We start from the raw sequence: 14,384 nt of genomic DNA, 5'->3' as shown, positions 1-14,384 counted from the left end.
AGTTCAATACTGCGCAGAATGCAGAACAATCTAAAATGGTTATCTGAAATTGGCGTAAAGGTTGCTTTCTGCTGTGTAGAAGTGATCCTTTTTTCCAGACTATCAATTTGTTTGTAATTCAGAGCTTTGCACTTTGTGCCATTGTGAAACAGCTGGAAAACTATTAATGAAATGTTTCAGGAATGAACAATTTGTTCATAAGAGTAATTACTAACAAAATCTTTTTCTACAGAATATATTGGCCAGTCCTGCACAAGTAGTTTGAATAATGTTGAAGAACTGGAATTAACTGGGCTTATAATGCTAAGGCATAAATCATGTTTCTCCAAACACCTACATCTAGGTTCCCACAACATATTAAGCCAAGGAATTTTTTTGACAGGTGAGCGTTGACAGGAAGGGTTGTAAACAACATGTAGAAAGGGTCGTAATTGTTTTTTTTTTTTATGTGACAGTAGATTAACTGATTTAATTGCTGAGTCAAAATCAATGTGAAAATATAAAATCCGAAGCTTGTTCAATACATTACTTAAATTAGCTTTGTTATTTCCAAGTAATGTAATGGCTAAACTAAAATGAGCTTGGTATAGTTTACAGTTTAGTGTGTGAATTAACCCAATGTAACTTCTAAACCATGGTTTATAACTGATGCTTTTCCAACAACCAGTGTTCCCTCCCCCAAGTGTGCTTCACCTATCCTTGAAGGGGCAGAAAACTACACTGGAATGTAATTGACTGTTTCCGTTGCCCATTTTCATCATGCTTTTTACCTTGAAAATATACACAATAAATAGAAAACGAATACAAGTAAGATACCCATATAATTCCATTGAAATTAAAAGCCACTAAGATAATTTTTAAAAAAAATATTTTTAAAATAATTTTCACAGGAGCATGTTATATTAAATTTTACAAACCTTTAAAGGAAAAGTAAATATTACATTTGGATAGCAATATTTCCATGCATAAACACAAATAGACTCCAAACACCAGAAAGAACTTTTACAACATCATTTTGTTGGCCAGGTTTTGAGACATACCACTGGGTATTATCAGCTTTACCTGAGTTCCACATAAGTGATGGGACGTACTATGTCATGATATTATGTGTTCCCTTTTGGACACCTATGTTGTTGTGATAGACTTCATTTCGATGCCCGTGTCTTAATTGTTCAAGTTACTTTAATTCTCAAGTTTTCTTACGTTGACCTTCATTGTCTTTGGGCTATATTCAAGACTGGTATGGACAGGTGAAGGTAGTAGTACCTCCTTATGCTAAATAGAACTCAATTTTGTGCTGGAGTGTCCCTCCAAAATACATAGTAAAAACCAAATTGTCTAATTTCTTGGAACTCTATCCTGATACCATCATGTTCCCATAGACTCCAAACACTGAAAAGATCTTTTACAACATAATTTTGTTGGATAGGTTTGGAGACATACCACTGGGTATTATAAGCTTTACTTGAGTTCCACATTAGCGATGGGACATACTATGTCATGATATTATGTGCCCTTTTGGACACATATGTTGTGATAGAGTTCCTAAAGGATCAGAAAGTTAAGTTTTAGGCTATGAATAACAGAGCTAATTAATTCATTCAGCAGGCATAAAATAGGTATTAGTAGGAAAAATGATTGTCCTTTTTGCCTCCCTGATCCAGTCATGGCAAGCAAAAGCAACTGAAAACAAGTCTGCTTCAGTTGCAGCATCTTTGTTGTTTCCATTTTTTGTCTGTGTGTTTTTGCAGTTTGCCTTTGAGGGTGAAACAGGAATGCTAGTGCAACTTTCGAGGTTCGTGCAACTTGCAACTTTGCAGCACAGCCCTCGCGGGCTGGAATGAAGTAATGGTACAAAAGGTACAAAGGTACAAAATGGTACAAAAGTGCAACCAGGCCGAAGCAACGGGTGGCGGCAACCCCAGGCTGTTTCTTCCCCCTGCTTTGACTTTCTGTAGGCTGAACCCACCAGTGGCTGTCCCCGCCCCTCACCCTCCTTTCCCAGTCAATTCTCACCTGGCAAGGGAAAGGGAGAGGGGATGGAGATTAGCTCCATATTCCAGAGCTGGAGTGAAGCTTCATCTCTTGCTGGATCTCGCGGCCATTTCTTCTGGCCCTTATTGGTGCTCTGCACACATCGGTCTCTCGGGGAGATGCTTAACTTCCTCTCAGCCCCAAAACACTGGCTGGCCCAAGAGATGAGAGAGAGCAAGAGAATGAGAGAGAGAGAGAGAGAGAGAGAGAGAGAGAGGGAGGGAGGGAGGGAGGGAGGGAGGGAGAGAGAGAGAGAGAGAGAGAGAGAGAGACAGAATGAGAGAGATAATGAAAGAGAGAGAGAGAGAATGAAAGAGCGAGAGAATGATAAAGAGGGGAGAGAGAGAGAGAGAGAAAGAGGAGGGAGAGTGCCTGAAGGACCACATCTCATCACTGGAAATCCAGGTGCTTCAGCAAGCGGCGCACTGGATTCGTATTAGTGGTCCACGGGATTTAAAATTCTGAACTTGGTGGTCCCTGAGGTCCAAAAGGTTGGGGACCCCTACTCTACAGTTTTCAAGCCCTAGATCCTCTACAGTTAACAAGCCCTGTATCCTCTACAGTTCTCCACCTCTTCTCGCCTACCACGATCCTATCTCGGTTCATTTTCTTACCTTTCTACCACGGGCAGAAAAAGTACAGGATTTCCTCCCATACTGGGCAGCATAAAAGGGGGGGGGGAGGAAATGGGGCGAAGGGAAATTTCCCGTAGACATGAGAATGAATGGACCATTCAAGGTTGGGAGCAAGCGGGATGTCAGTCCACGAAAGCGCCCCTTTCAGAGCAATCCGAGATCGGGCCCCAGGAGTAGCTTCTACTCACCGACCGGGGTCCTTGCAGCAGCGACGAAAACGACGGCCTCGTCCCTGCGATCCATGATGCTTCGAAGAGGCAGAAACACCTTCGCTTCTGCAGCCGCGCTCTTTGCCGGTGCAAACAGCTTCGCGCCCCCTTTAAACTCAGGCAGAGATGCGCACCCTACTTCTCATTGGTTGCCCCGGGCCCCGCCCACCTCTTACTTTGCCTGGCAGGGCTTCGATTTGAGTAACTTGAATAACGTTGAAGAACTGGAATTAACTGGGCTTATAATGCTAAGGCATAAATCATGTTTCTCCAAACACCTACATCTAGGTTCCCACAACATATTAAGCCAAGGAATTTTTTTGACAGGTGAGCGTTGACAGGAAGGCTTGTAAACAACATGGAGAAAGGGTCGTAATTGGTTTTTTTTTAATGTGACAGTAGATTAACTGATTTAATTGCTGAGTCAAAATCAATGTGAAAATATAAAATCCGAAGCTTGTTCAATACATTACTTAAATTAGCTTTGTTATTTTCAAGTAATGTAATGGCTAAACTAAAATGAGCTTGGTGTAGTTTACAGTTTAGTGTGTGAATTAACCCAATGTAACTTCTAAACCATGGTTTATAACTGATGCTTTTCCAACAACCAGTGTTCCCTCCCCCAAGTGTGCTTCATCTATCCTTGAAGGGGCAGAAAACTATACTGGAATGTAATTGACTGTTTCCGTTGCCCATTTTCATCGTGCTTTTTACCTTGAAAATATACACAATAAATAGAAAACGAATACCCATATAATTCCGTTCAAATTAAAAACCACTAAGATAATTTTTTAAAAAAATATTTTTAAAATAATTTTCACAGGAGCATGTTATATTAAATTTTACAAACCTTTAAAGGAAAAGTAAATATTACATTTGGATAGCAATATTTCCATGCATAAACAAATTGATTGCCTAAATTTTAATTTTATAGCATTTTTATTGTGAAGCTCCTGGATTATTTCATGAAAGGATGAAAATCAATTTCATCTTTTAATAACTCAACCAGTGAGTGTTAAAAAACAATAAAAATGTCATTTCTCTATTTCTCTATAAATTGCAATTAAAACTTTGAAAATCATATGAAATACGTTTAATAGCATTTTTATGAAGAGAGGGACCAATGAAGACAAAAGTGTTTAGGACACACATAGATCATAATGTCCTGATGGGCAATGCAACCCCACTCGGAACCATTGACAGAAAATGTCAAAATGTAAGGAGACCTAGAGTCCACAGTGGCTCAGCATACAAGGGTTGAGTTTAAGCTGGGTTCTCCTTACCCATGTTCCCATAGACTCCAAACACCGGAAAGAACTTTTACAACATCATTTTGTTGGCCAGGTTTCGAGACATACCACTGGGTATTATCAGCTTTACCTGAGTTCCACATAAGTGATGGGACGTACTATGTCATGATATTTCGTGCTTTTGGACATCTGTTGTTGTGATAGACTCTTCATTTCAATGCCCATGTCTTAATTGTTCAAGTTACTTTAATTCTGTTTTCTTACTTTGACCTTCATTGCCTTTAGGCTATATTCAAGACTGCTATGGACAGGTGAAGGTAGTGTTTTTTACCCCCTTATGCTAAATAGAACTCAATTTTGTGCTGGAGTGCCTCCAAAATATATAGTAAAAACCAAATTGCCTAATTTCTTGGAATTCTATCCTGATACCATCACTGGGACTGGAGGAGGCCATTTAATTTTCATTTCTGCTGTTTGAATTGCAGGTGGACTTTGCAAATAAAATTCAAGGTGTGGGGCTCGGCTTTCCTAGGCCCAGTTCAATACTGCGCAGAATGCAGAACAATCTAAAATGGTTATCTGAAATTGGCGTAAAGGTTGCTTTCTGCTGTGTAGAAGTGATCCTTTTTTCCAGACTATCAATTTGTTTGTAATTCAGAGCTTTGCACTTTGTGCCATTGTGAAACAGCTGGAAAACTATTAATGAAATGTTTCAGGAATGAACAATTTGTTCATAAGAGTAATTACTAACAAAATCTTTTTCTACAGAATATATTGGCCAGTCCTGCACAAGTAGTTTGAATAATGTTGAAGAACTGGAATTAACTGGGCTTATAATGCTAAGGCATAAATCATGTTTCTCCAAACACCTACATCTAGGTTCCCACAACATATTAAGCCAAGGAATTTTTTTGACAGGTGAGCGTTGACAGGAAGGGTTGTAAACAACATGTAGAAAGGGTCGTAATTGTTTTTTTTTTTTATGTGACAGTAGATTAACTGATTTAATTGCTGAGTCAAAATCAATGTGAAAATATAAAATCCGAAGCTTGTTCAATACATTACTTAAATTAGCTTTGTTATTTCCAAGTAATGTAATGGCTAAACTAAAATGAGCTTGGTATAGTTTACAGTTTAGTGTGTGAATTAACCCAATGTAACTTCTAAACCATGGTTTATAACTGATGCTTTTCCAACAACCAGTGTTCCCTCCCCCAAGTGTGCTTCACCTATCCTTGAAGGGGCAGAAAACTACACTGGAATGTAATTGACTGTTTCCGTTGCCCATTTTCATCATGCTTTTTACCTTGAAAATATACACAATAAATAGAAAACGAATACAAGTAAGATACCCATATAATTCCATTGAAATTAAAAGCCACTAAGATAATTTTTTAAAAAAATATTTTTAAAATAATTTTCACAGGAGCATGTTATATTAAATTTTACAAACCTTTAAAGGAAAAGTAAATATTACATTTGGATAGCAATATTTCCATGCATAAACACAAATAGACTCCAAACACCAGAAAGAACTTTTACAACATCATTTTGTTGGCCAGGTTTTGAGACATACCACTGGGTATTATCAGCTTTACCTGAGTTCCACATAAGTGATGGGACGTACTATGTCATGATATTATGTGTTCCCTTTTGGACACCTATGTTGTTGTGATAGACTTCATTTCGATGCCCGTGTCTTAATTGTTCAAGTTACTTTAATTCTCAAGTTTTCTTACGTTGACCTTCATTGTCTTTGGGCTATATTCAAGACTGGTATGGACAGGTGAAGGTAGTAGTACCTCCTTATGCTAAATAGAACTCAATTTTGTGCTGGAGTGTCCCTCCAAAATACATAGTAAAAACCAAATTGTCTAATTTCTTGGAACTCTATCCTGATACCATCATGTTCCCATAGACTCCAAACACTGAAAAGATCTTTTACAACATAATTTTGTTGGATAGGTTTGGAGACATACCACTGGGTATTATAAGCTTTACTTGAGTTCCACATTAGCGATGGGACATACTATGTCATGATATTATGTGCCCTTTTGGACACATATGTTGTGATAGAGTTCCTAAAGGATCAGAAAGTTAAGTTTTAGGCTATGAATAACAGAGCTAATTAATTCATTCAGCAGGCATAAAATAGGTATTAGTAGGAAAAATGATTGTCCTTTTTGCCTCCCTGATCCAGTCATGGCAAGCAAAAGCAACTGAAAACAAGTCTGCTTCAGTTGCAGCATCTTTGTTGTTTCCATTTTTTGTCTGTGTGTTTTTGCAGTTTGCCTTTGAGGGTGAAACAGGAATGCTAGTGCCAATAGAAGACAATATTTGTAGCTCACGGTTAAACTGTGAGGTCTTTAGTGCTCTTGGTTATTTTTTTGCAGATGTTTCTTTGGGTAATGAAAGCTCGGGGCACCAAATACCCCCTCAGGAATGCCAGTGCAATGCAAAAGGCTCAACCTTTCTCTGTCTTACACATAGTATCTTTGACTCCGACTGGCCTACCTCATTCTTTTTTAATATTAAAATAAAAGTGGAGGGAAAAAACAGAATATGTCAGTATCAGGTGGCCAATGAACACAAAGGTCACTGCAATGCCAACCAACAATAAAGGCTGTTGGTTCACTGGCCAAGTGTGGTCTATTGTCTTGGTTAGTATAGGTTTGAAGGATAAGTACTGTAATTATGATACTATACAAAACATGACTTAGTGTGCTGTTATTTTGATGCATTATCAATATTACTGATCACCTTGACCAAAAAGATTTCCTCCATATCCTTACTATATCTGTCCTGCTCACCTAAAAAAACACTCAAGTTCATTATTACAAATTTGATGGGCCATTTAACTATCAAGTCCTATTTCCTGCTCTATCCATGGTGGTGATCCAGTCTTCATTTCAGCACATCCAGCAAGTGTAGCTTCATTGTCTCTCTCCATTATTTTATGATATACTAGCTGATTACCCGATGTTGCCTGGGTATTTATTTATCCCTATCTTGTATTATACAGGAAAAGGAATGAATTATATCTTTAGTGTCAAATCAAAGCAATTTTATTTACAGGGTTTTAAAAGTATAAGCACAGTATACAAATTATAAAGTAAAATATTATTCAAATTAAGTATAATATTAATTTTTAAAAAACTTGATTATAAACAACATTTTTAGTTTCACCTCCAAGAGCAAGAATAAATAAATTCTGTGGTGAACCCACTCTTGAGCAAGCAACATAAATTTATCCGTGGGAGAAACATGGTGATCTCAAATCCACTCCACAGTACTTAATAGACTGAACCTGTGGCTTATTGATCATGATTGAGAATGCAAGTATCAATTTTTTTTCAAATTTTTTTCAATTTTTTCCCCAGAGAGTAAGTCATCTGTGTACCAAGTTTGGTTGAAATTGCTGGAAAACACACACACACACACACACACCGAGGGGTGTTAGGCAGGGGTGAAATGCTCCCGGATCGGACTGATTCGGTGATCCGGTAGCGATGGCGGAGCAAAGCTCCGCCCACCCACCCAGGTGTCATTACTTCCTGCGCATGTGCAGAAGGTTTTGCTTCCAAAACCGGTAAGGAAGGTAAGTAGATTTTATCCCTGGTCTTGGGGTGTCTTATCCCCACAGTATTTTTTTCCAGAGAGTAAGTAATCTGTGTAGCAAGTTTGGTTAAAATTGCTCAAGGCGTCAAAGAGTTATGGTGGAATACGCTGTGTGCAGAAATAGGAGGCTTGGAAAGGTAAGTAGAACAGTGAGGAGGGGGAAAAGCTGTGCCACGCAATTTAGATTCATTAGAAAGCAGGATTTCCTGCTTTCTAGCGATTTTAAATTGCACGGCACAGCTTATTGTCGGAAATACCGATTCGGACCAACCAGCAGCTTTTTTTAACTACTGGTTTGCCGAACCGGTAGCTTTTATCACTACCGGTTCGCTGGAATCATTGCGAATCGGTAGGATTTCACCACTGCTGTAAAGCCTACAAACTTGAAATTTGCCAGGTATGTTCGGCTTCTAGGTGCTCACTAATAAAGGATTTTTCAAAATGACCATCAGAGCATTAGTATTTCCTATATTATTATGCTCTGATGCTAAGGAGTTCTACTCCCCCTCCCCACCTGAAAAGAAATCTGTTCCAAATGCAAAACACAAGGAGAGGAGAGGAGTTTCAGTTTCAGTTTTACTTTCACAGCAGCAAGCAGGGGATAGGATAGGCTTCTGTGGGGCAAGGCTGATGGAGAGAAGGGGATAGGATAGGGGAGGCTTCTGTGGGGCAAGGTTGAGGGAGAGAAGGGGATAGGATAGGGGAGGCTTCTGTGGGGCAAAGCCTGAGGGAGAGAAGGGGAGAGGGAAGGGCGATCATAACTATTAATTAATTTTCAAGCTGTAAGTGTTGATTTATCAAGCCCAATCACATAGTTTCATAGCGGAGCACAGGTATTCAGCTAGTATTCCAAAGAACAATGGAAATTTCTTAGCAGAATGGCATGCTGATTCTGCTAAGAGTCACCTGTTTTCCAGAAGTTAATCCTCCAAAGTGAAAACTATTTGTGAAGTCCCAAGGGAAAATTTGTTTCAAGCTCAAGCTATGTCCAGAACATAACAAACCACTTCTAGTTTGGGGGATTGACTTTTGGGAAATTGCCAATCCGTGCACAGAATTTGATTAACACTATCCCGAAAGAAACTAGAGCATTCTGGAATTATCAAGAACATTCCACACATAAAAATTTAGATTTTGCACACCCAAAATACATATACCACTCCATTTCTTCTGATAAATAAAGCTATAAGCCAACTATATAAGACCAAGCACCAACATTTACTTTAAACTGTATGCTTACTTTACTGTATGCTAGCATCTTAAAACTAGGAATCATTTTGGCTTAGGATGCTGAATGTTCATGCCCAATTCTGATTCAACAAGATTAAGCAAAAATGCAAAAAGCAAATCAATACTCTGATGTTATCAATTGTATGCATACTTACCACTTCAATTTTTTGCGATTTGGATTCACTTGCGCTTCATTGTGAAATGCTCTGAGCTTTACAACAAGATCTATAGCATCTTGAGGAGCATTAACTGCTAACATATTTGGAATAACAAGAAGAGACCTTGCAAATTCTCCTATAGCAAGCTGTTCCTGTGATCCCTAATTCAAACAAGAAAAATTCTATTAATATCTGGGTTAATCTTATATATATATATATATATATAAAAGGATGTATGTATGTATGTATGTATGTATGTATGTATGTATGTATATATGTATGTACCGTATTTTTTGGAGTATAAGACGCACCTACTTTTTTTGTTTTGTTTTTTTTAATAAAGTTTTTTTTTTTTTTTTAGACAAACACATGCAAATATACAATGTATTTTCTTTGAACAGAGTATTTGGCTGGTTCACAAATTTAAACAGTGTTTAGTCATTTCAATTAAATTTACAATTTCTATATTTCCTTTTTGCCATATTTATTCCTCATCTATTTTTTTTAAAACCAATATTTCCCTTCATCCTCATCTCTAATCTTAATCAATTTTTCCCTTCTATTCTATATTATACCCCTTCCTATTGTTATCTATTTTTATCTCCATCCTCACATTGGTTAATTATGTAATATTACAATTGTTTAATACAAATTCAATATTTTAATATAAATCAGTTATAAAACTAACTTTTTTTGTATATTAATCAATATGAACATGAATATTCCAATTATTTCCAGGCAATCCAATTTCTTACAAATCAATTATATTTACCAATAATAATAAACCAAATAATTTCCCCATATATTCCTCCAAATCACAATTTAACCATTTCTGCTTTCAACACAATATACAATTAATAGTATCTCAATTATTACAATGTCCTAGTTAAATAGAGCTTTCCCCTTATGTTACTCATTTTCACATCTTAAACTCTCCCAATAACCCAAATAGTTTTGCCCATATAATCCTCCAAATCACAACTTAATCATTTCTACTTTCATCACAATATATAATTAAAAATATTTCAATCGTTACAATTTCCCTAATTAAATTTTAAAATGTTCTAGCTGTTATCCAAGCTACAACTTAATCCTTTTTACTTTCACCATCATATACCAAGGTATTTCAATTGTTACAGTTTATACTTATTCATATTTCTAAAAAAAATAAAAAAATAAAAACTTATCATTGTCGAGATTTCAAAAATACAAAGACAAATATTCCAATTATTATTCATTTCATTTTTACAATCATGATTTCCCATTTATTTCTTACTACTATTCATATTTCAATTCTAAATATGTATAACATCTTTCTCTTTCATTTCTTTTTCTTTTTCTCCCTTCCATTTTTATTTTTGCCTTTTTCTTTCTTTTTCTTTTGTGTTTTAAAATCTTGAACTCTCCTCTTTTGCCCTTAATTTCCCATTGTTTGCACCTACCTTTTTTGGTGAGGAAAAAGAAGAAAAAGAAATCTCCCTCTGCCTAATTTTGCCTCCTTGCAACAAACAGTAAACAGCCTGCTTTACTGTCAGTTTCATTTTCAGCATAGCCTGATTAGCACAAGGAAAAAAAAATCTGCTCCAGCAATTTACTTCCTTGTAGCAAGCAGCAGAGCCCTGTGCAAAACAGCTGAGAGCAAATCAGCTGAGTCGGGAGGCCGATCTAATCAACTTGTGCTAATTAGCCTATGGTGAAGCTGAAAGGGGCTGTTTTTTCTTGCTGTTTGCTTGCAAGGAGGTAACTGCTGCTAGGCAGAGGCCAAAGGGTGGGGGCCAGTGGGTGCACAGGGCTACATTCGGTGTATAAGACGCACCTAAATTTTCACCCCCTTTTGGGGGGTAAAAAGGTGCGTCTTATACTCTAAAAATACGGTATTTATGGAACAGCTCGAGCAATTTCAACCAAATTTAGTACACAGATGACTTACTCTCTGGAAACAAATACTGTGAGAGTAAGACACCCGATGTGTGTGTGTCTGTGTCTGTGTGTGTTCCACCATAACTCTGGAACGCCTCCAGCAATTTTAATCCAGCTTGCTACACTGGTGACTTACTCTCTGGAAAAAAATACTGTGGAGGTAAGACACCCCTAACACCACTCGGTGTGTGTGGGTGTCCTAGCATAACTCTGGAACAGCTCAAGCAATTTCAACCAAACTTGATACACAGATGACTTACTCTCTGGAAATGAATACTGTGGGGGTTAGACACCCCGGTGTGTGTGTGTGTTTGGCACATAATGCACATGCAGCGTGCATCTGGTGCACATTGCACATGCACACATAGCATACATTTGGAATGCACTGCATGTGCATGCACAGCACATGCTTGGTGTGCACTGCACATGCACAGGCAGGAAACCAGTGGCAAACCGGGGAGGATTTCATCACTGCTTTATGGTCCTGGAGATTTTGTGATAATTCTTGAGTGGTATTTTGCTTTTATATATATACATTGTTTTAATGCTAGATTTTATCTATTCTTAGTATATATTACGGCTTCTACTCTGTCAAACATTCTGGCACCTGAGGTGAGATCTGCCCCCACCTTTCTGGCCTTCTGGAATGGCCTTAAAACATGGCTTTGCCAGATCGCTTGGGGCTCCAATGTGGATGCTTTCCACTGGAGGTGGTTTACAGTGTAAGAGAAAACTTCAAACACACCCCTGCTGTCCACCCCCTTGATTTTAAGTCTTCTTAATTTTAACTGTTTTTATATTTAGCTTTTTTACCGTTTTGTAAGCTTTCCAGAGTTGCTTTGTCAGTGAGATTGGCAGCATATACATTTAAGCAATAAAAGTATTGCTTTTATTTTTTGATGTCCTTTTTGGACTACAATGCCAAGATATGTTCCTTTGGAAGTGCTACTAGAAGTCTACAGCTCAACTTCTTCTTCTTCTTTTTTGCCATTTTTGAGGGAGGCGGACTTAGAATTAGATATAATTTTTGAATGCTTTTTTGTGTGTTTTTCTTCAGTTTAATGTACTTTCTATCTGATCCTTTGAATTCTTCATCCAAGACTTTACTCGCACACCACACTCCAATAATTCATGTTTCTTCCACTAAATCCACACAGTACCAATTGAATTAGAAAAATGTCCCCATTCCTTTATTCTTCACCCTTAATAAAATCAGATTGCTAAAACCAGAACAGATGATTTTATGACTTATCTTTAAATTGCTCAACAAACCAACTTGAGGCATTTGCTGCAGTCACAGTGCCTGTCCCATCAGTTATGAAGCAAGGTTTCAACTTTGACACTGTTTCTAGGTTGCACCCATGGTGAGGATGTTCATCAGGTTTAACTTCTGTGGAGCCAGTGGGGGAAAAAAAAAATTTCAGCAGTGGCGCTTTCCGCTGGTGAAGAAACGGAGTGAGAGGCGCAGAAGCTACTACCATGGTGGCTGCCCCCCATGCACGGACGGGACAGCCCGTAGTGCTTTTCCTTCAGCCTGGTGGGTGGCGCTTACCCGGATGGGCTAGTGCGGGTCGCCCTTCATCTTGCCGAAGAGCAGGTCGCCGTACTTGTAGCTGTGCCGCTGGCCGGAGCGGAACATGGCACAGGTGGAGAGACCGATGCAGCCCCTGCTGAGGCTGCCCTGGCCAAGTGATCGCCCCACCTCCCCAGCAACAGACGCGGCAGGGCCGCCTATTTTTCTTTTAGACTTGATGGATACATGTCTTGAAAAAAATGTGTCTGTTTTTATTTTTAACATCAGCAAAATTTTTTGTATGCCACAGGGATGGAAGGACATACAGATCCCGGCAACGGAAGAACTTATGGTGAAATGAAATGAAGATGGCGAAACATTTTGATCAAAGAAAAGACTTTCTACTTGGAAACCACTTTTGGATTTTTTCCTTGAAACCAAGACAAATGAAACTTTGATTTTGGCATTTAACGATCAGAACTGTTTTATGATTATAATAATACTGTGTGTTACTGTTAGTTTTGGAGTAAGAGGTCACAGTATGTCACATTTGTATCTCTACCAAAGAAAATGGGAAGTTGTTGTTCCTTGACTTTTTCTTTCCTACTTCTTTATTTTTCTCTTTCTTACATTTTACTTTTTGTTGAAAGTTTAATTTATTTGAAAATGCACTGCCCTTCAATAGAGAGTGGTACAGGGGTCATCTGCAGTAGCATTTTATCCTGAATCTCTAATGTCAGTTCATGAGCTATATGCTTCTTGTTATTAAAAAAAGTGGTAGCATGCTTATTTCTTCCTTTGTATGACAATGACTATTAGCCATTTCAGTGACTGCAATTTTCCACACTCTCTAATTACATGTATTCTAGTCTAGGAGTGATAAATTGAATCCATATAATTAAGCCATGGGTTTAAGTACAGTATAAAACCAATCTATGTTGCTTGGCTGATTTTGGGTTAGCATAAGAAGTAAAGCCAACTGCTGTGATTCATTTATTAACCAAACTATAGCATAGAAAAATATGTTACACTCATAATAAGGTTCCAAGAATTGATTTAGTATGTCTTGAAATTAACTCACGAGAAATTTTAAAATTGTGGATTATTCTTTAAATTACTATTAAATTGCACAATTATTTTTTTAAAAAAAGACGTGTTACTGAAACGGGAAGATACTCTGTTTCAATCTATAAACCACTTCAAAACTGACTGTGGTAGCAATGAATATTAGGTATCATTCTTTCCAGATATGTAATTATATTTCTGTTTTCAAAGTCTAGATGTTTATAACTGGCAGCACACAATAGTTACATTCACAATTTTATCTTCATCTAGCAGTAAAGACTAATTATGCCTGAGGTTACTAAGTGTCTCTCTCTTCCCAATACACCAATTATTCTAACACATGAAGGAGGAAGAATTGAAGAAATAAAAATGAATACAAAGATGAATCAATATAGTTAAAAACATATCCCATCCCCATGTCCAGTATGTCAAACTGCTCGCTGACCTTTTCTAGAAGGTCCAACAACAGGTACAATCTCTTTATCAAAATATTCACCCTTCTGGACATTTTCAGCCTTGTTCTGAGACATTACAGCATGTTGGTCTTGTTCTTCTCGAGTAACCTTCCATTGTTTGGCCACATTTTCAGCTGAAACAATTAAAAAGTGCAGTAGATACTCTAATCACAAAGCGTCAGAATTTAGTTACTATATACTTATTATATTTATTACACTGATTCTTCTAATACTGATAAGAGAATGCATCATTTACGTCATATAATGTTCACACATTCTCAGCAGTTTAGAATTGGG

At 37.6% G+C, this 14,384-nt stretch overlaps 1 protein-coding gene across 11 annotated transcripts in view; it reads right to left on the bottom strand.

Moving 5' to 3' along the window:
• Positions 1–5,053: 5,053 nt before the first annotated feature.
• The window catches only part of LOC117672089 (acetyl-CoA acetyltransferase, cytosolic-like), a 17,986-nt gene continuing 8,655 nt past the window's right edge, over positions 5,054–14,384 (bottom strand). For 6 of the 11 annotated variants that reach the window (XR_009622739.2, XR_009622740.2, XR_015732610.1 and 3 more), the window contains one exon: positions 13,548–14,221. Coding sequence is in view for 4 of the 11 variants with exons in the window: in XM_087887603.1 (XP_087743729.1) it covers positions 9,222–9,295; positions 14,078–14,221 (218 nt within the window). In the remaining 7 variants the exon portion in view is untranslated. Of the gene's footprint in view, positions 9,296–13,547; positions 14,222–14,384 lie in introns of those variants that run through there. The other 5 variants (XM_087887603.1, XM_087887604.1, XM_087887597.1 and 2 more) reach the window with 2 other exon arrangements.

This window comes from Pantherophis guttatus, chromosome 1 (genome assembly GCF_059756535.1).
Source record: "Pantherophis guttatus breed Tessera chromosome 1, ASM5975653v1, whole genome shotgun sequence".
Taxonomy (NCBI): domain Eukaryota; kingdom Metazoa; phylum Chordata; class Lepidosauria; order Squamata; family Colubridae; genus Pantherophis; species Pantherophis guttatus.
Note: the sequence above shows the minus strand (reverse complement) of the source record. Positions and strands in the feature narration are given on the sequence as shown.